The sequence below is a fragment of the Pseudoliparis swirei genome, chromosome 21 (genome assembly GCF_029220125.1).
Source record: "Pseudoliparis swirei isolate HS2019 ecotype Mariana Trench chromosome 21, NWPU_hadal_v1, whole genome shotgun sequence".
Lineage (NCBI taxonomy): Eukaryota > Metazoa > Chordata > Actinopteri > Perciformes > Liparidae > Pseudoliparis > Pseudoliparis swirei.
Genome location: NC_079408.1, coordinates 13,715,425 through 13,742,689, shown reverse-complemented (window position 1 = coordinate 13,742,689; position 27,265 = coordinate 13,715,425). Strand labels below are relative to the sequence as shown.

Here is a 27,265-nt window from a genome sequence, read left to right as displayed (position 1 = left end):
GAGAGAGAGAGAGTGCTGCTAATGGACCGGGTCCCATGTGGCGGTGATGCTGACGGATGATCTGTAAACAGCAAGAGACCAGAACTCACCGTGGTCTCTCTCGATGGCGGTGCTGGTCCTCCGGCTGTCTGCGGACCCTGTCGATATGAGGTCATCTCTGGAGCCCTGGACACCCACAAGATGAAAGAAGTTGACTCGGTTAGTGGTGAAGACGCCGTGGAGAACGACTTCTGCTCCGCTCCATGGAGGCAAAGCCGTGAACACGCCGGGAAGGCAGCGTACACTTGTGATGTCGATTGGTTTTGGGTGTCTAAAATAAATGTAGCTGCAGTACGTGACTTTGTTCTGTTTATCTCAACTCCATCTACTGTTGGCCACCAACAACACTTCCACATTGTTTTAAATGTATACTGTTAGTCATGGAGCACTTGCTCCAGGTTACACTTGAATAAACTGTCTGAGAAGGCTCAGACTTTATGATACCTGCAAACTCATGAGGGGTGAAAAAGGTGACAACAGGGTGGGGGTCCTCTGCTCTGACTAAGTCAGTGCTCACAAACCCTTCTAATAAGAATATAATAGATGTTTGTGTATATATAATATATATATATATGGCCGCCATACCTTGAAATATTCAGTAATATTTATTTTGCATGGGTCCAGGTGTGAATAGGAGCGAGGCCCATTCAGAGAAATCTCTACGGCCCACTTGAGCGACAATCACACAGGTTAACAAGTCCCACATTACACTATTTTACAAATCAAGTAACTTCCTCAATTTGGTGCATTGAACACTTTTTACATTTTTTTAATTTCTACATTATTTTTGAAATTAATTCCTTTAGTTCCTTATTTTATCCAATAACCAATAACCAATAATATATAATAAGATAGATAGATACTTTATTAATCCCCAAGGGGAAATTTATAAAATAAACCTTCCCACCCACCCTGTCTGTGATATCGCATCAGAGGCCCCCACCCCGGGAAGTGGCTGAATGGAGAAGGGGTGGAGGGGTTTCTGTGAGATTCACAGACTGAATTCCTGCTGGAAATCACTCTATATACAGACTCTGGTTCGGTGCTCCGTGACGTCACTAGCGAGTAGCGACGTCACAGCACAGAACCAGAGTCCTTACATGTCATGTGACAATGTTTCCATGGTGACGGACAAGGTCACGGAGATCGAAGGCACTGACAAGTGACTTCCACCAGGAAACCTGTTTAAACTGTATATGCATGTACATGTTGTGTATGTATATATTTACTTATGTGTGTGCGGGACACAACATGTAACTATCTAATCTTTCATGGAACAATGTAATTCTCAGGCCAGCAGACATTGTTCAATGGTGGTAAAACGCTAGCGCGCGATTAACATCCGCTAGCTAAACGGTGCTAGCCTTAATTAGCTGTCTTCACTTTAACTTCTAAACAGTTAATAACTGTCAAAATATAAAAGCGAGCGAACATAACATTAATATATATATGGTGCTTATGTACGTTTCTCACCTGTAAACACCAAGAGACTCGCATCAACAGCTGCGTCACTGTCTGTGTTACGCTGGTCTAACTTGTTCGTTTAAGACAAGAATTACGGCACCAGTCATGGAAAAACCCGCTACTGCCCCCTACTGGCGAACACAAGTATAACAATATTTAAAAATCATTCAAATTAGGAAAAATGGTTAAAATAGCACATCTTCAAATTTAAGAAGCTGGAACCATAAAATGTTTTTTTAATTATTTAAAGTGAAATTATTATCAACAATTTTTTTCTTTTTTTTCTTCTCTTAAGCAACTAATTGATTAATCTAATAATATTTTTAGCTGAACTTTGGAAGTTTAACAACAAAATGTATGAAGTAGAAATATTATTAATGATATAATGATAGTAATATAAAATATGCGTTGTCATTATATATCATATGGTTAAAGTCATTCATAAACCAACTTCCCTTTCTTTGGTCTGAACAACAAGGACTCGTGAGCTCTGCTGAGCCATGACTCTGTTCCCTGAGTCTGTTCTGCCTCTACCTGGCTGTCATTAACATTATAACTTCTATACGATACCTACCATAAATATCATGATACCAGAATTCGATACAATACCATAAAAATAATATCATACCATAAATACGATACTGGTACATTTGTCTACAATAGTAATAAATAAAACATCTGTATGGTTCACTTTTTACCAACTTTTTCAACACTTAACAAATGGCAGTATTATTACTATTAATACAGCCAGATTTTAATGAAACTACATGGTTCCATCATAGCATTGATTACACTATGAGGCCTTTAGTCAGTATCTGACCAGATGATACAGAGTTCATCAGGATGAGCAGCTGTAGAGTTACATAACTTTACAGACTGTCTGCCTTGGAGACAAAGAACTGAAACATTTCACTTCTGGAATCATCTTTTTCTTCTTTTTTTTTTAAAGCTGAAGACTTTAAGTCTCAAAAGCTCCGCCACTTGACGCTACTCGCTGTGAGCGCTGCGCAGCGCATTGCGTGCAGACAGCTTGACACGGAGCAGCGCGTGCACTCTGATCGCTCTTTTAATGAAGTATTGATAAAAAAAATATGCTAAATCACATCGTGTTTAACGTACGGGTACTTTGTTAGCATCGCTACACCGTGCAGCGTGACAGCAGCAGATGTAGCGGGCTAACATTCAAGCTAACCTGAACCCCCTAAACGCTGTGGACATCTTGACGCTGATTGGCCGAGACGCGACACGTCCCATCAAAGATGTTTTATTGCGAGGAGCACCACTCCACATTTTCTCCGTGTCTCACTCCAATCACATAAACGCCGGCCGGCCAATTGACCCCCCCCCCCCCCCTACCCCAAAACAAAAACTCTTCGGATCTACACGATTCACTTGGATGACCTATTTTGATTTCTGTGGCAGCTGTCTCTGATTTGGCCTCGACTGCTGATGATTGGCAATCAGTCTGTTTGCAGGTATGCTTTATGATCAACAACACGTTTAAGTGCTCACTACATTTCACCCTTTGACAGGTAACATCTGAAGTTTGCATCCCCACTAACCAGTCAGTGTACATACACACACACACACACACTCCAAGAGACTGTGAATCCTCCCGCACAACTTCCAACGCAGTCATGTGCTCCCATTAAAATGTCTTCTTGATTATATTAAGAGAAAGATAAAAAATGTTCACGCCCTAAATTGCGAGCAGATGGCTCATCGTCATGTGCAACTCGAGGTTCTTCTGTATTTCTAATCGAGGCTCCTCTTCGCCTGACGAAGAGCCGATTTAAACCTGAATCTATATCATTTTTCTTCATGTAATGAACACGATTGAAAGGAGACTGCCGCGGTGGCAGCAGCGGCCCGTAACCCCGCTGTGGTAACCCCGTGATACGAGGAGACTCACATTGAGGCCGAGCCCGTGGCTGGAGGCGTACGGCTGCGCAGACAGCTGCTTCAGGTTCTGGTAGAGCAGCTCAAAGAGCGGCAGGTAGAGCAAACAGATCCTGGCCTGCTGGTTCTGAAACGGTAAATGTGATGAGAGGAGTTGTTTAGATGTCACACACACATGTATTGATACTGATGAGTGACGTTATAGAGGCAGACACGATGGCCGCATCAGTAATGAAGACCATTGTGAACTAGCCCAAAGCCAGCTGCTCCCAGTCGGTACACATTGGCTGGTTTGCATAACAGACATTGGTCATAAACAGTTAAACCACAGCCGACATGAACAGAGGGCCGTCAAACATTAACCGCTTGCATGCAAACGAGGCTCCGATTTAAATAAGTTGGAGACAGTGGGAACATTTTCATATCTCTGTTAATCTTCTACTTTTCTCTCAGATTCAGCAAACAAACAACGTCCGACGACAGCGTCAACAAGATGAATGCCACCTGTGCGTGAATGAGAATTGTACATTTTCACAATTAGCACCCTAATTATACCATGTACAAAGTATTCCATCAGGAGGTGCAAAAAACAAAACAAAAAAATAAATAAAAGATGAAAATGTTACACAATGTTACACACGGGGGGGGGGGGGGGGGTGTCTATTTGTCCTCATCAGCATTCTGGATGACCTGCAACCGGTTAATCGCAGACTGACTAAGAGAAGAGAAAAGTGCACTACAATAGTCAATAGAACAATAGAAGCATGTATGATCATCTCTAGTTCAGCTGTTGATGAGACAGATCTCAGTTTGCTCTTATTTCTTAGGTGGATGAAACACGATCTGGACAGCTGCTTAATATCGGGGGTCAAACGACAAGGATTGATCAAATATTACCAGAGACTTGCATAAACCTGCATGAAAAGAAGCTCCCATCTGTCCCAGGTACTCTTCCAAGGGCCTGTTAATTATATGTGTTTGGTATTTTAATATAAGGAGATGAAATATGTAGTAAAGGACATTTATTAGTGATAGAAAACGTCTCTTTTCTCTTCAGAGAAACGTGTTTACTTAATTCTGGTCACCCCCCCCCCCTCACCTTGAATGCTGTGTAGCGGTCATCCATGGCGTGTTTAATGAGAAGGTTCTTGAGAACGTTCACCGCCAGCTGCCGGACCTCGGGCCCCTGGTGCAGGGCCTCAGCCACTTCTCTCAGCAGCAGGCCCACCAGGAAGTGGTTCCGGCAGTACTCCTCCGTCAGGCTGAACTCCAGACTCTGCTCTGTGGTTGGGCCGGACAGGAAGCGTCAGCACACGCGTACAGGCTGAACCGATGCTGATCAAATGTGGCTTATTGGGACACGGTGTGGTACGCATTGCGGTCATGACTGGGGGAAATGTCCTCATACTCAAATCTAATAACCAGTCTTGTGAAACGTGTTTTTTGTTGAAGATCTAACGAGTTAAAAAAAACGAGAAACTGATTGTATATGACTCAGTACATGCAAAATAATCTGTATTGTTCAGTTATACTGTGGCGGTCATTCAAAATGCAACGTTGCAATATGCGATCTCAACAAAACAACACAACACGGACATTTCCACACCACGCCGAAAAGAGTTAAAGTTCATCCCAAAATGTGTATTTTCCCACCTATCTGCTATCTATTTATCTAGATTGTTTGCAGAGTGTCATCCAGTTGCATTATATTTGAGAGAAGGCAGACACCCCTCCAACACACAGCAACTTAAACCAAGACAATCTAGACTGGTAAATAGCACTAAGATGAGAGGAAAACACATTTGTGTTTAACTTGTGGATGCACTGTCGCTTTAAGATAATATATTTCTCAATGCCCACATTGAGAAATTGATAATCTCGTACATTTTCGGGCCACTGGAAATGAGAAGTTGTCCGTTTCCCCACAAACAGTTTCATAATAATGCTGTGTTAATATCAAAGCAGGCAATGCAGCCTGGGAAGTGAGCTCCCATCTGCAGCAACTATCTTCTCTAATGACAGAGACGGACTGGCGGTCTGAGAGAGAGAGAGTGAGAGGTAGAGAGAGAGAGAGAGGTAGAGAGAGAGAGAGACAGAGACAGAGTGAGAGGTAGAGACAGAGAGAGAGACAGAGACAGAGTGAGAGGTAGAGAGAGAGAGAGGTAGAGAGAGAGAGAGAGAGAGAGAGAGAGACAGAGACAGAGTGAGAGGTAGAGACAGAGAGAGAGACAGAGACAGAGTGAGAGGTAGAGAGAGAGAGAGAGGTAGAGAGAGAGAGAGAGAGAGAGAGAGAGAGAGAGAGAGAGAGACAGAGACAGAGTGAGAGGTAGAGGTAGAGAGAGAGAGAGAGAGACAGAGACAGAGTGAGAGGTAGAGACAGAGACAGAGACAGAGTGAGAGGTAGAGAGAGAGAGAGGCAGAGAGAGAGAGTGAGAGACAGAGTGAGAGGTAGAGACAGAGAGGCAGAGGTAGAGACAGAGACAGATTGAGAGGTAGAGAGAGAGGCAGAGAGACAGAGACAGAGTGAGAGGTAGAGAGAGAGAGAGGCAGAGAGAGAGAGTGAGAGACAGAGTGAGAGGTAGAGACAGAGAGGCAGAGAGAGAGTGAGAGGTAGAGACAGAGACATATTGAGAGGTAGAGAGAGAGGCAGAGAGAGAGTGAGAGAGAGAGACAGAGTGAGAGGTAGAGAGAGAGAGAGGCAGAGAGAGTGAGAGGTAGAGAGAGAGAGAGACAGAGACAGAGTGAGAGGTAGAGAGAGAGACAGAGACAGAGTGAGAGGTAGAGAGAGAGAGGTAGAGAGAGAGAGAGACAGAGACAGAGTGAGAGGTAGAGGTAGAGAGAGAGAGAGACAGAGACAGAGTGAGAGGTAGAGAGAGAGAGGTAGAGAGAGAGAGGCAGAGAGAGCTTTTATTTGTTTGAAGCATAGATGTAAAAAAGAGGGTTTATATGAGGGAGAGAGAGAGAGAGACGCAGTATAGTGTGAAGATATTTAAAACTATAAAGCCACTACGAAAAGAGGGCCCGGTGGATTTCTACGACAGCCGAGCTCCTCCCCATCACAACACACGGGCTCAGGCATGTGAGGGCGTCAGCCTATAGCATTAGCATTGTGCTGGCTGAGTGGGTGAGTGGGTGAGTGGGTGAGTGAGTGGGTGAGTGAGTGAGTGAGTATTCGATGGGGGGGAAAAATAGAGGTGGGGGAGCTGACAGGCTGGCGGGGTTAGTGCAGGTCAGAGCGAGGAGGTGCAGGTCGTTTGCATACGGGAACAAACTAGTGTGTGTGTGTGGCGTGGACGTACAGTATGGTGCGGTGAGCTCCACCTACCTACAGGGCCAAAAAGCTCCGTCGCATACGGTATAAAATCTGACCACAAGCAAAACACAAAAAAACAGAGAAGGGAGGGGAGGGGTGAACATAACGAAATCGGGAGGTGAAACTGTAAACAGTCCATGCAGCATTTCCACAGCACACAGTTGTCTGACTGTCACCTTCGTATCGTGAGCATCGGATGGACACGTGGGCTGAGCAGGTGTGACTTGCCACCTGCTCAATAAGAGACGTGTGTATGCATGGGCCAGACAATCAGGCAGGTTAATAGGGGGGACCGGTGTGGCTGGTTGTGGGTCAGAGGGAGGGTGTTGAGGTGTTGGGGGTGTTGGGGGTGTTGAGGGTGTTGGGGGTGTTGAGGGTGTTGAGGGTGTTGAGGGTGTTGAGGGGTGCGGGGGTTCACGTGAGAGTCAGTGGTTAAATGTGGTAAGAAGCATAACACCAATGGAAGGCAGGGTGTGATGTCGGACTGCCTCACCTTGTACCCGCTGCATCTTGGTGCGCCCGAACGCCATGGGCAGGTTGAGGGGGATGAAGTGCTCGTGGTTACACACCGTCATCAGGAAATTAAACTTCATTTCAGTCAGCATCTGTAGCCAAATGAGAGACACGCTCGGGCTCAATGCAAATTTTCGGTCCGCCCCCTCGGAGCGTGAATATAATGCTCCTCATTGTTCAAAAGCAATCCACCTCGCTCATCAAAGTCAGTCTGCCAGGCATCTGCGTTGGTTTAATTTGTTAGCCAAATGAGTGTCCAGGTACGACCGTTATGTACCAGATGCACAACAACAACAACACGAGCTGTCCAAAGTACCGCATCAGCAAAAAAAATAAAAAGACCTTCCGTTGAATATTGTCCTCTTACCAATGGTGTTAAGAGTGTGCACGTTTTGAATGATGGCCCACTCACAAATAATAATATACTACAATAAAAGAAGATGGACATAGAATCAACATAAACAACTTTAGCATGTCATTTGAGATCTCTTGTGCTCGATGCGTCTGCAAAAAAACACGATATACACATATTTATATACACCGAGTATGTACCTTGGGATCTCTCAGACCAAAATGACACATGTAGTGGTTGACCAGGCCGAAGGTAAAGCCCCTGTTCATGAGTATCAAGCACCTCTGAGGGAGAGAACACGCGGTCAGGGAATAGACACGACACATTTATTACACCCAGATTTAAATCACAGCTGTTGATTTCTCCTTGTTTGTGATCCTTCAGCGAGGTAAATCCGGTTGGTTCAGACCTTGATGAGATGGGCCAGGCTCAGGTTGACGCAGCGAGCCTCCTCCAGGATCTCCATGTGGCGGATGGTGATGTGGGGCATGATGGACAGCACCAGCGACTGCAGCGCCTGGTGGAAACTGTCGGGGAAGCGCTGGGCTCGCGGCATCTGAGGGACAAACATGTGACGGCAGAGCGCTGGCTTTAAGACATCCGGACGAGACATGACGAGGACCGCTTAGCAGCGTGTCAATAAGCCCCCACTTTGCTTACTCGCTGAACATCTGCCGATTACGGACCCGCTGTGGAGTAAACGCTCGGCTCGCTGAGTCGCTTTGAGCCTCCTCCGCTTTCTCCGAGTGTGTGTGAGGTTCGTTGTGCTGACGTCATTTGTGACACCACGTGGTATGTGTTATCCGGATATAGACATTTGAACTTTGGGGTCGTGTCCCAAGTAACAGAATATTTATTATTATTATTATTATTACCAACCTTGTAGCGGCTGCCCTCTTGCAGGTACTGGGCCATGGATTTGGCGATGGTTTCAAAGAAGAACCACGAGTACTACGGAAAGGGAGGAAAGGGATCACAAGCTGATCAGCTTCCCAGGAACTAAATATGATGCCTGGGGAAGAAAATATGACTCAATACATGTTAAAACTAGAACGGGCACTCGGTAGAGCGCATACCTTCGCATATCACAAGATTGGGCATTGAATTATGAACATTTTGGCATTAGTTGCATGCCAATTGGACAAAAATGTATCGTGCTATGGTAAAAAAAAAATTTGACCTTTCCATGACCTTGACCTTGACCTTTGACCCGATTGATCCCAAAATCTAATCAAATGGTCCCCGGATAATAACCACTCATCCCACCAAATTCCATGTGATTCAAGAAGATTTTACCTGTTCATGACCTTTGACCTTGACTTTTGACCCGATCGATCCCAAAATCTAATCAACTGGTCCCCGGATAATAAACAATCATCCCACCAAATTTCATGTGATTCGGTTCAATACTTTTTGAGTTCTGCGAAAGATTTTGACCTGTTCATGACCTTTGACCTTGACCTTTGACCCGATCGATCCCAAAATCTAATCAACTGGTCCCCGGATAATAAACAATCATCCCACCAAATTTCATGCGATTCAGTTCAATACTTTTTGAGTTCTGCGAAAGATTTTGACCTGTTCATGACCTTTGACCTTGACCTTTGACCCGATCGATCCCAAAATCTAATCAACTGGTCCCCGGATAATAAACAATCATCCCACCAACTTGCATGCAATTCGGTTCAATACTTTTTGAGTTTTGCGAATAACACGCATACAAATAAATAAATAAATAAATACACAGCGATCAAAACATAACCTTCCGGCATTTTCAATGCGAAGGTAAAGATTAGAGTAGAAGCAGCTCCATGCGTCAGGATTTATTCTCCTGTCCCAAAGACTTGAGCCATTGTCCAGGGAAGTATGCGGCCTGCTGGTCAATGCTGGTACTACAACGGGTACACACACCTTGAGCAGTTTGTTGCTGGTGTTGAAATCGGCAGTTTGCTTGAGGGTTGCCGTGACAGCGGTGGCCAGCATCTCATGGGTGGTCCTTGAGTTTCCTGATGGAGTGTTGTTGGTCACAAACACATACTAAGAAAGAAAAAAAAGGGGGGGGGGGGGACACACATAAATCAATCATGTAAATATCTAGATTTTGTGTTATCCCTGTCGCAGTGTTGGTGGGTTACCTTCAAAAAAGAGCGCAGGTAGTGCTCCAGGCCCTCCTCGTGACACCTGGAGACTATATGTATGATCACACTGAGGGCACAGAAGCAGGGCGGTGTTACGCACGCTGAGCGTCCGGCATCAAACAGCACAAACTGAGGAGAGCAACTGACCGCAGGGAGTTGACAGCAATCTCGTGGGTTTCTTTGGTCGCTGACGTGAGCACCCCAAACAGCTGCATCAGCACCGTTGGCAGGAAGTTGATGATTACGTGAGTCTCCATGGCATGCAGGCACTGTCGGAAGAGGGCAACAGAAATACAGGAGAGTCGTGCACAGGAAGCTCAACTTGGATTCCAGTCAGCAACAAGGAAATGTTTAAAGAAGCTACGGATGCTGCTCGGTGGGGTCTTCTAGAAGATTTTCCTAAAAGCAAAACTCTGGCCACCTCAGGCAGTGAGATACATTAGTATGATCAATATATTGTGATGCTGAGCAAGAGCCAAGAACAGACTAAGTCCCGATGTGAGGGACTTGATCTTAAAACCAAGGAACATGTGAGAAAAAACCCTGTATGACTCAGTCATGGACTTCCACCAAAAAGCTCCCTATAAATAAAGATGGATTCTCAAATCAAGCAAATCTCCAGATTTGTATGCCTATGACTGAACTTAAGGCCTAACATTGATCCCATTTATTATAAAGAATGTTGCCCTTAGAAATTCTTGTTTTTTAATATGAATTCCATTGATAAAGATGATATCTTTTACGGAGCCTCTAAACTGATCCCTGCTTTGAAATGACCGAGTGGGCTGAGTGACTCACCTTCAGGTATTTGATAAGTTCTGCCGGGTTGCCCTCCGGCGTCGCCCTCATCAGCTGGCAGTGCTGGAAGAAGTTGTGGAGATGCAGGTCCTGGGGGAAACAGTACAACATTACACACACACACACACACACAGTAATTATATCAGTTGCCTGAAAGGGACAGTTTGTATTTTATGAATTGAGGTGGTAAACCACATCATCGGCGTATCCCCTACAGCAGATGGAGTTTGGGGAACCAGCACGGGGGTTATTGTGTGATTGTGAATCCAAACTTTCCCTTTAAAACAACAAAGTCACACAATAGCAAAAACATATCAAATATAAATATAAAACTTCCTGGGCTACCTGTAGGAGAGGACGGCCTGGAGGCAAAATAAAAATACAAAAATTCTCTAAAAATAGTGTACACTTCAACGGATGCTGCCTTTTAAGGTGTCTTGGTTGTGTTTTGCTCCTGTCCCAGAATGCAGCACCATCTACCACCACAACCTGACTATGGACGAGCAGCTCATACAACCAAACTTCAAAAATCTGAGTTATCATAATGCATGCTGGACATGTATGTGGGTGTTCAAAGACTTAAAGAAGAATGCACGTTGTACCTGAGCATATATGGTCGATGCCACGTGGGTCCTCACTTTGAACAGAGTCTTGGTATTTTCCACCCACTTGATATCTGGCTGGGACTGTTGAGGTACACACACATAGGAAGCATGTCGGGGTTACCTACAGGTAAGCACTTTGATTACTGAGCATTAGTGGGAGTCTTGGTTGAAGGGAATAGGGCTGTACCTTCCTGGTGTCCTGACACAGGTATCCAGGAGGCAAGGTGGCTGCCACAGGCAGCTGGAGCTCCACCGACTGCATCCTCCCGTCTTTGAGCAAAGGCATCCAGGAGTAACCCACTGGAACACAGGAAAGCGCCGGCGTTGAGCTTACTGGGCCTCGGTCCTCAGGACACATAGCATCACGAAACACGAAACACGCGTTCTAAACGGGAGGGGCGTGTTCCCAGCGCACTCACCCAGAGACTCCACCCCCTCGCGCCTCTTGCCGCCGGCCTTGCTGCTGGACTCACAGCTGATGTGGTAGAAGGTGAAGAGGATGTGGTGCTTCTCATGAACGTGGACCGGCAGCTCGATCTTCACCTGGACAGTGAAACGAATCACTTTAAAGTTACTGAAGTCAGAAAAGGAAAATATTGATAGAAATGATGGATAGTAATGGGTAGTATATCCATTATGTATATAGTATACTTTCTATCAATAGTATGGATCGTAGACTATCCATTCGAAGTAATGGACATTATAATACTATCCTTGTAAAATCCAGAATTACAGTTAAAATTCTCATCCTATACAAAATAAACTGAATTGAATTACCAATTTCCAAGATTATAGTCTTTAATCTACGAGAGAAAAATATAATATTCTCTGAAATGAATTCAAGAGAAATGAAATGTTGTTTTTAAATGTTAGGATGCACATCAGTTCACTTTGCAAGGTTGGATCAACCTCATCATGCCAATGGATGACCTCATCATATTATAATTTGATTTGGGGATTCGAGCCCAGAGTCATCATCTTCGATTCAAGGGGACAACAGCATATTGATTTGAGTTGTTTCTCATACATTTAAAACTTTAATCTTTGGAGTTTTTGCTTGAACTATTAGCCGACCCCCACTTTCTCAGATTTAGTCTCCCACGCGTGATACAGAACATGTGAATTTAAATAAACTCATCCACCAGGGGGCAGCACCAGCCGCTGATTTTCTCACAGGAAGTGACGCATGCATTTTACTACAATCTGGTGACCAACAATCTGCTTAAGAATGTCTTGAATTAATATTATGACGCTCCAGTGTATGACAGGAGAATGACTCATTCAGTTGAACGGTCTCCACGAGATAGGGACAGTCCTCAAAGGCCGTCTGCGTCCTGACTATAATTATGAAAATAACAATCATCCATTTTACAGGGCGCTTGTAAGCGTATTCAAAGATGCTTTGGGGGATAAAAAGATCAAGGGCAAACACGTGGAAAGATAAAGAGCACTGTTGCCCGTTTGAATTCTCCACGATGTGACTGGAGGCTCCAGTCTGGAGGTAAATCCCAGTAAGCGTGCCTCAGTGTGTACATGCGGGACTTCTAAGATCCTGATCCGTTTGATATCGGGACCACATGGTCCCCCTCTGCTCCGGGCTTCATGTGTGTGTGTGTGTGTGTGTGTGTGAGTTCACAGCTCTCCCGTGAGACTTTATGGGACTATCTCGGCGCTACCTGAGGAATTTGAGTACTGCACAGAGTTTGGGTCGAGAGTTTCTTCATTGTTGCACTTCTAATTTCTTCTTCATATCGACTTCAATGTTGAGGACCTGATGAATGAAGCATGCTCAGTGAGTAGTGAGGAAGCCCTGCTCACCTCGTCGTAGAACTCGGGGCTCTGGTTGTGGTGCAGGACGGCTGCGTAGGCGGCGCTGGTGAAGAGGGAGTCTCCCGGCTTGCCGTAGATGCACTGGAAGGCAAGCGGGCACAAATCAGTCATAAAGCTGTGGGCCTTTTGATGATGTGTGTGTGTGTGTGGGGGGGGGACACTCTGAGTAAGCACTCTGAAATGTGTGATTACTGACAACGTTTGGAGAAAAGCCGGGGCTGAGTGTGCAAGCCCCTCGGTGTTTGCGTCCTTGAAGAGCCGACGGGTTTAAACAAAGAGAAAGCCTCCGACTGGACAAACTAAACACGTTTAGAAAGCACTGTTTACTTTGTTTTGATGAAGCTACGCTGCCCTGCCACCGCGGCCGGGTGATGGAGACAGAACACCGACCAACAGAACGACGACAGCGCTCTGACTCCACATGATCACAGAAATACTTTTCTTTCCAAATGGCAACTAGAGCCTTTGACAAATGGAAATGGGGGATTTATTTGTAATTTGTTTTATGAATGCACCCTCAAACTCTGGGAGACACATTGCACAAGCAACGCTCTGCAGCCGCTGCAGGACGAGGTTCTGTGAGAGGTGTAAACGTGGGAACGCAGGTCGGGCTTCAGCGGGTCAGGATATTTCTAACGAGCGGCGTCAGAAGGGACGAAAAAAACAAGCTCCAGACCTGTTGTGTTGGCGGCTTTGGGTCCCGTAATTAGGATCCTAACAGATGTCGTCATCTGTTATGAACAATAACAGAGGAAGGACAGAGCTCTGGAGCCAACAGCTTCACATTGAGACCGATTGGAGCGGAGAGGATGAGAGAGGACTGAGAGGACAAGGGGGCAAATATTCAGCGAGGACGGGGGGAAGAAGCTGGAGGGAAGAAGAGGGGGGTGGGGGGCAGATTACACAGATTTCAGCAAATATCTGTTGTTGCGGTCACGAGGTGCAGCAGGGCTGCAGGCGGCAAGCAGGCGATGGAATGCATTCAAGGGGCCCTCACAGCAGTACAGGTGTGGGGGGGGGGGGGGGGGGGGGCTGATGGGAGTCCTGATTACCTGAATCAGGATGAGGATCGGGGCGTGGCTGGAGCAGCTGCCTCGGATCTTATCCGTCACAGAGGCCAGAGAACAAACGCTCGTCTAAGCGGCTGCACTGACAAATGAATCAAACCCGAGATTATGACGGGTCAACAGGCGACTGCTGAGGACAGTCCAGAGGCAGCGGACGGTGTCAAAATCACAGCCTCTGGTGAAACCCCGCCCCCATTTTCTGGAACTTCCACATCCCGAAAAAATGCTCCAAAAGAGTTTCCTCACAGCCAGATTTTTAAAAAATGAAAATGAAAAAACAGAGCGTCTGATTAAAATCACCTGAGCTGCTCGCTCCACGTCAGCCATTGTTTGAGAGCAGACGGTCTGTATCTGTATCTGAGGGACGACACGCACGTCTGGACGGACTCAATCGCGGACATCAAGAAGCGGGAGAAAAGTGTAATAGAGAGAAACTGTCCACGGCGCTTTGATGACCGTTTCCACCCGCAAAATATTTGCCATGTGTGGCCAGAGAGACGGAGCGGGGAGGAGAAGGAGGCAGAAGAACAGCGACCAGTCATTATGTCCGCCTGCCGGCTGTAATAACCGGCTTCTGTAGCCGCGTCCTCTCTCCTTTCACGGCCTCTCAGATGCACTCCGACAAAAAGCAGCCAAACAAATCTCATTTGAGGCCCCTGCTACCCGTCAGGTCTCACGCCGGACATCATGACAGTTTTCATGTCTGTTGAAGATAAACTGCGTGCTCATTCTCATCCTCTCCAACATCTCATCTATTCCTCCATCTTATGTTCCATCGTCCTTTGTGCAGAACTTTAACTTTATATGGTATTATCTGCTGTATCGTGTTTATTTTGACCGAAATATCATAAACTTAAAAAGCACACTCCTCATGGGAAATAACAAATGTCTTCTGTTTTTCTAAAGTAAAGAGCTAAAACATGAATACATGAATAAATATGGAATATAAAATTATGAAATACAAATAAAAATCGTAAAACAAATTTTTTTTTTTTGGGTTATTGATCTACTCTGAAACATTCCTATATTTATATTTGCATTTATTTAAATATTTCAAAGCCATATTTATTCATTTCATATACATAATTATTATATAAAATTGACTGAAATGGCAATCCATGGGTGAGAGCCTCTCGCAGTATTGTGAGGGATCTCATAAATATAGAACAGAGTATTTTCAGCATGAATGTAATGATTTGAAGAAGAGAAGCCATGTTTGGTTATTAAATCATGTAACTAGTGCAACTGATTTTCAAAAAAACATACAAATCTTTGATAATTAGGTGAAATAGTATTCTAAAAAAACTACACACACACACACACCCACACAGTTCATACAACTCACCTTTAAAAGGGGTGCACCCTCTTCATCTGAATCTCTGAACTGGATGCAGATGGCAATGTTCCTCGCCTGGTGCGGAGGGAACAGGCCATCGGTCAGTCAACGCACACAGAGGAGCAAATAACACAGAGGACAACGGTTGACAATGGAGTCACACACACACACACACCTTGGTGAAGGTCTTCTGGTTGTCGTATTTGAGCTGCAGGGGGCAGATGTACAGCTGGTTCTTGTAGGTGGTGAAGGGGTAGTTGTACTTGGCCTCGTCGGGAAGAAACTCCTCCACCTCCACCGACACCCGTTCACAGCCGTCCTCGAAGGGCTTGACGGGAACGTAAGAGGAAGTCACCGTATCTGGGGGGGAGGGGGGGAGCACACGAGTTAAGAGGAGCAGACCTCCACCGCTGTGTTCCCCCGTTATCGAACAAACACTCAATTCAAACCCCCGTGTGTATATTTTTGCGAGCCGAGTACACCGCAAATACCCAAACTGCTCATCGTACCGATACTGCAGCTGTGTCTTTGTAAATCAGGAAGTGACAACATACTTGAGAAGTCAGGTGGGACGCACTCAATGGTGACATTCAGCTGCCCGGGGATGGCCTGCAGCTTGCTCTTCTCCGGTCTGACGAGGAAACAAGAGATTCAAAACAACAACCCGACGCAGTCAAGTCTGAATGACCTTTTCTACATCGACAAAGTGCTATCTATTGACGGGGCGACCTCCAGATGTGTGTTCTCACGCAGAGCAATGCCACGTGCATGTACAGCGAGTGTTCTGAACTCGCAGAAAAGTGCCGACGACTCACTTCCTGATGTCGGCCAGCAGCTTCATGATGTCGTCGGTGGAGACTTTGCTGCTGTCCTGGCGGTAGAGAGGAGAAAACTTCCCGTCCAGGTCCAGGCTGCCCTGGGCGTCTTTGAACACCTGCCTGAAGAAGCGTCACACACACACACACACACACACAGCACATGAACATAACACACACACATGGAGTTATCTCATCGTAAGGATGTCTCTCCCTTCCAAAGAGTGGGTGGCGTGTTTGACTTACTTGGCAGCCCAGGCAAACGGCATCCTGTACTGGCCCAAGCGCTGGCATGTCTGCTTGGCGGCTTTGAGAACCTTCTGAGCCGTCTGCGGACACACGGCGAGGAAATAAGAACGGAGGAAAATAGAGAGACAGAGTGGGAGACTGGTGTGTTTTTAAATGAGGTGATGAGGAGGGGGGCGGGGGGGGTACCTTGTTGATGTCGGAGGTCTTGATGTACGGCTCGGCGCAGTGCGTGATGCCGTTCTGTAACACCTTCTCCACGCGGGCCACCAGGAAGATGTCCGCATGGGGGTTGGTCACTGAAAATATCCCCTGGAAGAGAGAGAGAGGGAGGAGGAGGATATTTAGACCCAGGAGTCCATGTCGTGGTGCACGACAATTCAAATTCGAAAGACAAATGGGGGGGGGGGGCTGCTGGTTCCACAGGAAACCCACGCGGGACTCGCATCTACTTTTGTTTCTTCCGCGCTTGTCGCGACAGTTCACACGAACAACCTCGAGGGGACCGCCGTGACACGGGGCCAGACCGCGCTGCTCATATGAATACATGCGCTTGTATCAATGGGATTATGCGGGGGAGGGTGTCGCAGTGCGAGTCGGTCGGCCCGTCAGACTTCCTGGTTGAACTCCGAGCCGTAACCCGGCCCCGATTTAACGCGACCACACGGCTGCTTCTGGTTTCCATCTTGCACGTCGGTTGCCGTGCAGTTTGCGCGTCAGGAGAAAAAAGAAAAGAAAAAAAAGCTCCTTAATTCAACATCGTACTTCAGAGATCAGCTCGCGAACAGTGTCACAGGTCAACCCACCCCCCCCCCCAAACATTCACACTTCGCCAAGTGCGTTGGATTTGTGAATTATGTAATGAACTGGAAGGAAAGGCTGTAGAGGAGCGTTCGCAAGACGCTCCGTCCTTGGACCACACCCAAAGCACCGAAATTAAACCGCGGTCTGCCGAGCTATAACGGCACCCTAATCACAGAGGTGGAGGCCGCTCGCACGCACGTGTTTTTGCACGTGTGTGTTCTGCTGGCGTGGTACATTCTCAGATGGCGGTCGGCAGAACTTAACATTACGTGCATGAATCGGGCTCGAAACGCCTCTTCCGTTTCGTGTCTGCCGCTTCACAACTGTGTCCGAGCCTCTGTCACACACACACACACACACAGCCGATCAGTCAGCAATACAATCCGTATCGGTTTGATATTAGTCGATGAATATTAATGGCAATGAGCAGTGAGACAACAATATTCCTTTAACGTTCCTCCTCCTTCTGTTTCACGGAGGTCTGGATCGTGGTCCATGGCTACGACTAAGTATTCATACATCTGTCATATTCATTGAATGTGTTTATGTAACTCTGTTATGATTTCATCTGGTCACATGACGTCTATTCTTCTGTCCATCCTGGAGAGGGGTCCTCCTCTGTTGCTCTCCTGAAGGTGTTTTCCCTGTGAAAGGTCTTTTTTTCTATTTATTTGGGACTTTTTCCTGATCCGATGTGAGGTCAAAGGTCAGGGATGTCGTAAAGCCCACTGAGGCAAATTTGTAATTGTGGGCTATACAAAAGAAACTGAATTGTATTAGAAAGTGAGTAACTTTTATAGTCTAACTGTTGCTAATCTACAACAAGCACAAGTCTTGCTGAGTAAGCAAATCAAACTAACAGGCCAAGAGGTGAGGAAGAGTGTGCGCGTGTGTGTGTGTGTGTGTGAGAGAGAGAGAGTGTGTGCTGGTCTCACAGCACCTGCAGGAGTTTGCCCTAGCCAAGCGTATCACTCACTCGTCGCCATTATTCTTTCCAAAATAAACTCTCCACTAAAAACACAGCGAGGAGAAAGCGAGGTGACATTAAACTGACATCACCAAACACTGGGCTGATGTCAAACTGGCAGAGCGGGAGGGATTCTGAAAATCACCCGTAAGTGTGAGCTGATTGAGCTAAACTGAAGCCCCCGTGGATCGGTTTCAAGTTTTTACAAGCCGTTTGTGAACTAAGCACCGGCAGGGGACGCACTGGAAAAAGCTATCGTGTGAAAGCAGAGCCCAGGAAAAGGAAGAAGTCGACAAGAAAAACGCCCGGGAGCGTGCTTTTGGATGAAGAGGAGGACGAGGAATCCGTCAGACGGTCACAAATCTCTCGTCCTGCCCCGGTCAGCACGAGAACCCACAGCGCTGCTGCAGACATGCAGCCGTGAGGGCGTCTATCCACAGGGTTCTTACACATGTTGACCAATGCATTTCCATGACTTTAAACCAAATTTCCATGACCAAACTGAAATCTCGGTATACACGCGTATTGAGAGCGTACGCCGGCTTATATTTTGAGCGTCTTTCTTTAAAAAACATATCAATTATTTTAAACTCCGCGTAAATGAACATGTGATTATAACAAATTTCCAGGACTTTTCCAAAACTTTTATGATTGAAGTTTTTTCCATGACTTTTCCAGGCCTGGAAATGACCATTTTTAAATTCCATGACTTTTCCAGGTTTTCCATGACCGTACGAACCCTGTATCCAAGCACGGCAAGACTGAGAACCTTCAGGACCTTCAGGCCCTTGCGTAGAACATGTGATGTGTGAATAATGTTCCGCCGCTAATGATTCAGTTTGAAAATCCTCAGTTCTGCTTCAGAAGAGGCACTGAAAGGTCTTTTGAGGACACAACACGACACAGAGGGGTTTCCTGTCAACACAACCGCAGAGCATGCAGGATCTCTGTCCATTTAAAGACACAATAAACTGACACTAAAGAGGTGATGCATTAATATCCTTTTCTATTTTCAGGTACCTTTAGCTGCATGTGTTATGTGGAAGGGTATTCTTCAGAGACTCGTCTTCAGTAAGAACACAAACAGCAAGAAAAGAGACGAATAGCGACAAAAACAACGTCATTGACGTCTGACACCCAGCAGCTCCATTAAAGACGACGCAGAGAAAAATGCTAATGCTCATTTTCAGCCAGTTATTCATGAACAGAGACTTAAGAATCAGTCAAACACACATCACAAAACCTCTCATCTGCCAACAGTCAGTCTAATAGGCTCTAAGAGTCCAGGTGGCTTTAGTTTGAAACCAGAAATAACACAGCAAACTTCTTGGTATTGTTCTTGATATTATAGAAAAATAGCTCTCCTTTGAGTCCTGGATGTCTGCGGTGACACTGTTCGGATGTCTGGGAAGCGCGATCCAAAAACACACCTGCAATTACCGCGTATCGCCACAAGTGGTGCTAAAGAGAACGAAGTGGAGGTCGTCGAGGTGGAGCTTTAACAATTGGTATTAGCATGAATGCCATCATCTTTTACATCACTTTTATAATCTCGTTTTGATTTAAATCCTCTACCAGTTTGACTCTTGGTACATTGGCATTTCCTACAGTCTCATTTTAAAGTATTTTGGGAGATAAAAACACTGAGAAACAATCAAATTTGACTTGTTATCAGTATCCTGAATATAAAAATGAATTTAAGCCAATTTGTTTCTCCATGCGACACTAATGTAAATATAAAAGCTGGTGCGTTGCGTTGACCTGTCTGAATGACACAACAGTGACCGGCCACTCACTATCAGAGTCCTTTCCTCGTGTTTCTACCTGAGTGGGGAACCGCAGCAGCGCCTCCGACACCCTCTGGAGAACCGGCAGGCCGTTCCCTTTCGCCGAGTCTCCGTTCGCCATGACGCCGCCTCCCCCTCCTCCCTCCCCGACTCCTCCTCCTCCTCCTCCTCCGCCTTCCGAGTCGGACGAAGGAGAGAGCTGGCCCGAGGCGTCGGTCAGCATCTCCCTGACGCAGGGCGGGTTGAGATCGACGTGGAAGTCGGCCGAGATCTTACAGCTCTTGGAGACGTCGAAGAGGGCGAGGCTGATGAAGAACGGCTCCACCTGGGGGTCCAGCACACAGAGGGTTCAGGGCTTTTTGACCATGATCATACAATCGTCATAACAACATTGCCTTTCTGACTCTTAAATATTAGTTCATCCCTAATTTGGAAGCAAATGTTGGCTCCACAGGAGTGCCACCCACACCCACACACACACGTAAATGACTTAAGCCAGGATGGATGGTTCCTGGATGAAGGACGAGCCCGACTCCATCCAATAAACATTAAACCTATCGGACTCTGTGCAAGGAATGGAGAGAAGGGAGAGGGGGAGGGAGGGGGAGGGAGAGTGCTGCTTCCAAACCACAAGTATGAGTCGGTTCCTTTCTCCTCGCAGCCTCTCTAATGCACCAGCAAGCAACTCAATGTTTCATGACTTCAGCCTGTCAGACCCAGCGGCTCACACTAAACTCCCGTCTCATGCCGCCGCGGGGCTGTTTACGGAAACCCTGTTGGAAATACTTCCATCACGCTCAGGTGATCCCTACCTCGGGGACCAACAGAGGGGGAAACGCTGCAGTGACATCAGTGATCGGAATCGCTCGATGCAAAGTTATTTCATCAGAAACTAAATGTATGACAACTATTGTTTTAATTTATTCTAGGATTATAAAGTTTTATGGACAGCCTTTGGACTATACAACATTATTGGTTTAAATGGATAGTTCAGAAGTTCTGGTACTCCTGCCTGCCTGCCTGTCTGCAGGGATGAGTACCACCTACAACCACACCTGGATGTATTCAAACTACAATACCCCTTTCAAGTTCATCATGGTAGTGTTACATGGCAACACATAAGAAGTAGGAAGGCATTATTAGTATTAGCAGAATATTAGAATGAATATCTCTCAAGTGGAGGTAAGGCACCAACATACATTCGTGAGGACACTGTCGCCCTTCTCGCTAACGCAGCCCTGGAGGCTGAAGGTCAAGTCGTGGCAGCTGACCACGATGCGGCGGCCAAAGCGCTCCTCAAAGGGCTTCACGTCTGGCTCGATGCCCGAGAAGTCCAGCCTCTGAATGTCAGACAGAGGAGAGGAGGAGAGGAAGCATGAGAAACAACAAGACCAGAAACATTGATCCAGTGGAGAGGAGTGGAGGAGGAGGACACAGAAGAAGGACACATAGTGAAAAACTGGAGGAGGGATCAAATAGTCTAAATCAATAGTGAAATAAATAAATCATCGGACGAGCAGGTGTTCAAAGGAGCATCTCGCGTACCTGTGTCTCAGGGTCCAGAGAGAAAAGCTTTTGCCTGCCTTCATTCCTGTTGATCTTATTGAGCTGCTCCGTCTCCCTGGCGTACTGCAGACACACAGAGACGGGATGTTAGCCATGATGCACGACACAGTGGGAGCTGGCTGCTAGAGACGAGGCCTGCACCGACTAGTTGCCGACGGAAACACAGACACGACGTGAGACAAGACCAGCTCAACGGATCCATGCAAAGAGGATAAGAAGGGCATCGCATGGAGACAGACATATCAAACCCCCGGGTCACGGTAGGAGCCCTAATCCATCTCCTTCCCCACTTCTCCTCCCCCCTTCCCCGCGCTGGAGTGGCCCAAAGCGAACAGCAGAGCAGCACAGAGGGCTTTGTTGTCTGTGTGCAGACCCCAGTTCATAGACGTATGAGAACAGCTCGCTCGCTGTGGAATGGACGTCAGGCTGCTCTTTTGTTCCGTTTTTTTCTTCCATCATCATGAATGTGGTCTCCTACGAAAGCTCAGATTCATTTTTGAAATGATATTTACGTATCTTGCTATATTTTTGTCTCATTTTCTTCTTTACAGCGAAAACACAATCACATGAAAGAATGCCCACAGGGACGTAGACGACCCCACCTGTACCGTCATCGTTGTTTTTACAATCAAAGCTTCCGTTCAGGTTTTTGAACGACGCTTTAAAATGTCGGTCGTCATGTTATGACATCATCACCTGGAATAAAATTGGAAACGGTAGTTTTTTTGTTACAGTAGTTATATAAATGTAATATATGTTGCTATTAGATTGCTCGACCGCCCCTTTAATAGAGGCGTGTGCCTCCCTTTGGGAGAACATGGACAGCATTGGGATGTTTCTTTTTGAAAGGCTGAACGTGTGTGTCGACGTGTGTCGTTTCTGTATATCTATCAGTCTGTCGATCTCGACATCACGAACCATCCGACCGTCGTCTGTTCGTACCTTCAGAAGTTCCGGCTGTAAGCTCCTCCCCAGGCCCTCCAGCAGGCTCTCACCTTTACCTTGGCTGGTCGTGTCATCATCTAATGAAACAGGACGGTGAGCACACATGAGCGACGGTCATCGGGACGCACGCAGAGCCGGTCCGACGACAACAACCAGCACGGCGCTCACACATCGTTTCCCTCGTGGCTTCCTGTGAGACACAACTAATATCTCACAGACTACAGGCCTAATTGAAATGAGGCTGTTCACTATTCTGCTGGCTCCCAGGGGACACGAGATGGACCGAGTGAACCCTGAGTGGCCCTTCATCTTCCATAACGACATCCCACGTCCTTCATCAGCATCTCTGATCGAGCCAGGCTTATTGGGTTTCACTCGCACTGGAGAGAGTATATTATTATGTCAGAAGAAAAAGGGTCCGGGGACGAATTTTGAGAACTGAAGACTAAGAGTGACAATATGTGATTACTTGTTCCTGCACAGGCTGACTATATTCTCCTCAGAATTTACTCCTGATGTGGAAGCTTCCATCTTCCTACTGGTGGCAATGTTGTTGTATTATTAGGCCATTATATATTGCATGTGTATTATTGTAATCTGGAAGCCATTAAAATGCCATAACACAGGGATCAGACTTGTTACTTTCAGAAGAGCTTTGGATTCCCTCCACTGCCACAGAGCGGGATTACTGGCTACTACTGGAACAGGCTCAGAGGCTATGCACTAACATGCTATTATTATTATTATTATTATCATAGCTAACTGGACCATGACAATAAAGGCAACTTTTCAATAAGACTGTAAATTATAGGTTGGCTGAAAAATGATATATATATATATATATATATGAACATATATGCAGAGTATGTTAGTTTTCAGTTGCAGGTCGGGTATAGCTCACCCAGGGAGCAGTCCAGCGCCTCTGCACCGTTCCTCCGGTCCTGGCTGGCCTCGGCGGTGCTCTGGAGAGCCTGCCTCAGCGTGACCACCCACTCCTCCATCTCCGCCTCGCTGTCTGCAGCCAGGAAGTGGCTGTAGCGGTCTTGCATCTTCAGCTCGAAGCCATTGCGGCGCATCTTCGGGCTCTGAGAGGGGGGGAAATGTATCATTAGAATTTGACTGAGGTAGAACACCAAAACGATGAAGAAATACAAAGTAATCCTATACGCTGGAGATAAGAGTTGGGGCATAGCAACAGGATTTCACCCTGAAGGTTGATGTCATATTTTTCTTTCTGACCACTCGCCTCCACACGCTCCACTGCTCAGAATGAGTCTGCTCACTCTTCCCATTCATCAACATGTGAACGCTTTCATCAAGCTGAAAGCTTTCCTGGCAGACCTGAATGGGGTACCAGCCTGTGCTATAATTTGCTAAAACGGGACTTTCCTTCCCAAATCAATGGAATGCAGCAAATCCATCCAATCACAGTGACTGAAAGGCCCGAGAGCGCCGCGAGACGAGGACACGCACCGACTTTCACGAGGATGAGAGCTAGTGACAAAAACAACTGAGAGCTCACGGAGGGAGGCCAGAAGGAGTTAAACCGGCAGCGTGGTAGAATGAAAGCTTAACGGGATAGTTCAGATCATTTGAAGCGGGGCTGAAGATGAAAATGATCTTATTATAAAAATAACATACACTTAAACATTTATTTGATTTTTTTTAATGGGGATAAATGATGTTTAGCTGCTTCCCCCGACCACAGCAGTACATTACTTTGCGCCTGTACTCCTGACTATGACTAAGTACACAAGCACACACAAACTATCCCTTTAAGAGTTTTTCTTACTGAAAAGAAGTGCTGTCGCTTCAGCGTTTTGCCTTCATCTCCACTGAGTATTTGATGTCTGATTGTCTCCGGCCCCGTATACCTGAACAACGTCGATACAGGAGTCCAGGTAGATGGATCCTTTGGTGTCCTTGCAGTTCTTCTCATCCTTGTAGGAGTTGAGGATGTAGGAGCCGTCGGGGAGTTGAGACAAGTAGGAGTACCTCCGTTTGAACACCTGCGATTCACAGCAGCAGAGAGCAGGTCAGGGGAACAGCTTAGGTCAGAGAAACGCAGTAGAAATGTTACATTTATTGAAGATTTAAGATATTTTTTAATGCTGTTGGTGTTGCTAATGTAACAATTATTTCTTATAATGTACTGCGGCGTATAATAGGACGGTGTGGAAGAATGCAGAAGCGTGCAGTTGTGCATAAGCCGCAGAGCGACGAGCCGCCGTGTCTCCGTGGTGAAGCCGGCGCTTCGCTTGTTGTTTCATTTGTCGCTGTTGTGTTGTGTGAATAACAGATGGGACGTCTGGCGGTGACTCACCCTCATGGAGACAGACAGGCTGCTGTTGATGTTGGCTTTCTGGAGCCAGCCCTGCTTCATGATGCCGCCCCTCTGGGAGCACATCGACGACGTGTCCTGACACACACACACACACACACACACACACACAAATGGAGGAAATCGATCATGACGGACTTGATCGTGCAGGTTCATTCAGGTTAATTCAAGAGTTAGTTTGGATTGCAGCACATTGCTTTGCTCTGAACTCCATCTCCTGCAGGTCATACACTCAGACAACCCCGCGCTATCCCTTTAAACATGGCGATATTTTGACATTGTTTATCACATTTAGTTCCACATCTGTATGAAACATTATTCTTTTCTGGTGGTGAGAGATTTTCACGAATCACAGCTTCAGTGTAATAACATATTTCACACTGCAATTCTTCAGGAGAATTCCTCTGGTTATAAAAAGCGGTCGATCGCAACCCGTCCTCAGTCCTCTCCCTCGCATAGCGACCGTGGGACTGTTCATCAGCCGCCGGGGAAACACACGCGCATCCTGACGTGGGGCGAGAAGGGGGCAACGGTGTGTTTACACGTTGTTCGTACGCCTGTGACGAGCCTAATCACACTGAAGTGGCATTCTGTCCTCCGACCGAGCGCACGCGCCTCCGCCCTGCCCTGTAATCTAATTGGACGGTTGCTCTTCCATTTGACCGCCGCCCCGCCCCGCTTCATAGCAACGGTGCCGCCACTTGGTGCTTAATGTCCCCGACCGGTGTATTGGCCGGATATGTAAAAGGTTATAAAAAGGACACGGAGAAGGAAAACATTTCTACGCGGCAATATAAAAAAGACAAATGTATTGTTGGCCTCTCATGAGTGTGTTGTGCGCATGCGTGTTTTCTCTTTTTCTACTTAAGTCGTCACGCCGCTGGCCAGCCGAGAGAAGAAGATGTCAGAGACGCTCTCAGAGTGGTCGCTTTCGAGAAGTAATGGATCCATCTCCGCCCCCCTCCCCCCCCCCACCGGGCGGCAGCATTTATTTTCCTTCAATTAAAGCCGTCCTCTGTCTAAATTTATCCACATCCGGCCCGAGGGAGGATCGATTGGGAGCTATTTATAGGACATATTCGGCTCCTGGTTTCACTGCCCGGCACTCAAGTCTCTGAGAGGGAGGGGGTGGGGGGGGGCGGTCACTTTGCTGGGTGGACTGAAGGGCCGTACGTCACAGGGAGTCTTCCAGCACAATCGCCAGTTTAATGCACGCCGCACAGCCACATTTGTGAAAGATGGAGAGGCCCATTTCGATCTCTTTATAGCACATCGACCGGAAGCCGTGCACACGGGCGTCTGTCCGTGAAGGCGGCGGCTCGATAGCAGACCACTCGTGCCCGATGATCAATGCCTGCGATCCAATATGGCCGAGCTACTCACCTCGTCTTTGGCGTCTTCGTCGATCTCGAACGCGTGCGCCGGCAGCTTGTCCGTCTTCAGGCCTTTGCTTTTGGAGAAGAAGAAAACAGAAAATGAGTGAGGGTCAGCAGTCTTCAGTAAATCAGCCCCCCGCCCCCCTGCTGTACTTCCTGCGGTGAGGTCCGTCCACTTTGTAAAGCATGCAACTAATCCATGCTTTGCTCCGCTTCCCCAGTAAATCGGTTCTCACCTCGTCTATTGTTGTTGTTCTCGCAAGTTTGAGGGTATTTTTCAAGTCTAAATCTCTCTTTCGCCTCAATTTATAATTTCCTTGTGAGGCTTCACCACCATTTTACTCTGACTTCAGAACATCTGGGCTGCACCGCTTGTGTTGCCGAGGGAAAATCTGGCTGAAATCTGTGCAGCTATGCAGTGTTTCCTCCCGTAAATACGCAGAAACAGAGACGTATTGCATGTCGGGGAGCAAATCCCTCGTATGTGGGAAGAGTTGGCAGCAAAGGCCTCTGATGTTGTTCGACCCCGACGTCGCCCCTTACCTCGGCAGCATGCGGAAGTCACCGGAGTAAGCCTCGTACTTGTAGTTGATCACGTGCCAGTCGGTGTTGTACATCTTGATGCACTGCCAAACAGATCAACACGAGAGCTGGATTAGGAGGCAGCAACGCCACACACACACACATGTAACAAGCATGCTACAGCCGCACAGGGACCTAACCGAGCTCCACGACACTCATCAACTCACAACCAGTCTGCACAGAGACATTAGAGCCCACTTCTGCTTGTTATTACTCAAGATGCTTCTCATGGCCCACAAACACAGATCCAGAGCCTGGCGGAGCGGCAGATTATCCACGCATCGTGCCAGAGGGAGTCGGTCATTCATTGCGAAACAACTCATCCTCCGTAGTTTCCAGGAGCCACAAAAAGAGCTGCCGTTGTACTCGTTTGCATTTTACGTTGAGCAGATTGTAAGGACTAAAAGGAATAAAAGACATGCGACTGAGAACATTGAATCCTATTATTTCTTTGCGCTCCAAAAGCTTCTTTGTTTGTTTTT

At 46.8% G+C, this 27,265-nt stretch overlaps 1 protein-coding gene across 2 annotated transcripts in view; it reads right to left on the bottom strand.

Moving 5' to 3' along the window:
• The window catches only part of dock11 (dedicator of cytokinesis 11), a 50,038-nt gene that overhangs the window by 17,581 nt on the left and 5,192 nt on the right, over positions 1-27,265 (bottom strand). The window contains exons 4-34 of one of the 2 annotated variants that reach the window (XM_056442535.1): positions 26,745-26,827; positions 26,209-26,275; positions 24,808-24,903; positions 24,359-24,493; positions 23,386-23,569; positions 22,482-22,561; positions 21,519-21,602; positions 21,173-21,313; positions 20,011-20,298; positions 16,605-16,727; positions 16,416-16,498; positions 16,170-16,292; positions 15,909-15,985; positions 15,530-15,714; positions 15,364-15,429; positions 12,940-13,032; positions 11,541-11,664; positions 11,309-11,421; positions 11,119-11,202; positions 10,517-10,606; positions 9,866-9,987; positions 9,716-9,785; positions 9,492-9,617; positions 8,460-8,531; positions 7,990-8,136; positions 7,781-7,864; positions 7,209-7,320; positions 6,728-6,766; positions 4,502-4,683; positions 3,416-3,529; positions 90-165 (exon numbers count right to left, since the gene is read on the bottom strand). In XM_056442535.1, the coding sequence (XP_056298510.1) occupies positions 90-165; positions 3,416-3,529; positions 4,502-4,683; positions 6,728-6,766; positions 7,209-7,320; positions 7,781-7,864; positions 7,990-8,136; positions 8,460-8,531; positions 9,492-9,617; positions 9,716-9,785; positions 9,866-9,987; positions 10,517-10,606; positions 11,119-11,202; positions 11,309-11,421; positions 11,541-11,664; positions 12,940-13,032; positions 15,364-15,429; positions 15,530-15,714; positions 15,909-15,985; positions 16,170-16,292; positions 16,416-16,498; positions 16,605-16,727; positions 20,011-20,298; positions 21,173-21,313; positions 21,519-21,602; positions 22,482-22,561; positions 23,386-23,569; positions 24,359-24,493; positions 24,808-24,903; positions 26,209-26,275; positions 26,745-26,827 (3,463 nt within the window). The remainder of the gene's footprint in view (positions 1-89; positions 166-3,415; positions 3,530-4,501; positions 4,684-6,727; positions 6,767-7,208; positions 7,321-7,780; positions 7,865-7,989; positions 8,137-8,459; positions 8,532-9,491; positions 9,618-9,715; positions 9,786-9,865; positions 9,988-10,516; positions 10,607-11,118; positions 11,203-11,308; positions 11,422-11,540; positions 11,665-12,939; positions 13,033-15,363; positions 15,430-15,529; positions 15,715-15,908; positions 15,986-16,169; positions 16,293-16,415; positions 16,499-16,604; positions 16,728-20,010; positions 20,299-21,172; positions 21,314-21,518; positions 21,603-22,481; positions 22,562-23,385; positions 23,570-24,358; positions 24,494-24,807; positions 24,904-26,208; positions 26,276-26,744; positions 26,828-27,265) is intronic. The other variant, XM_056442536.1, reaches the window with a different exon arrangement.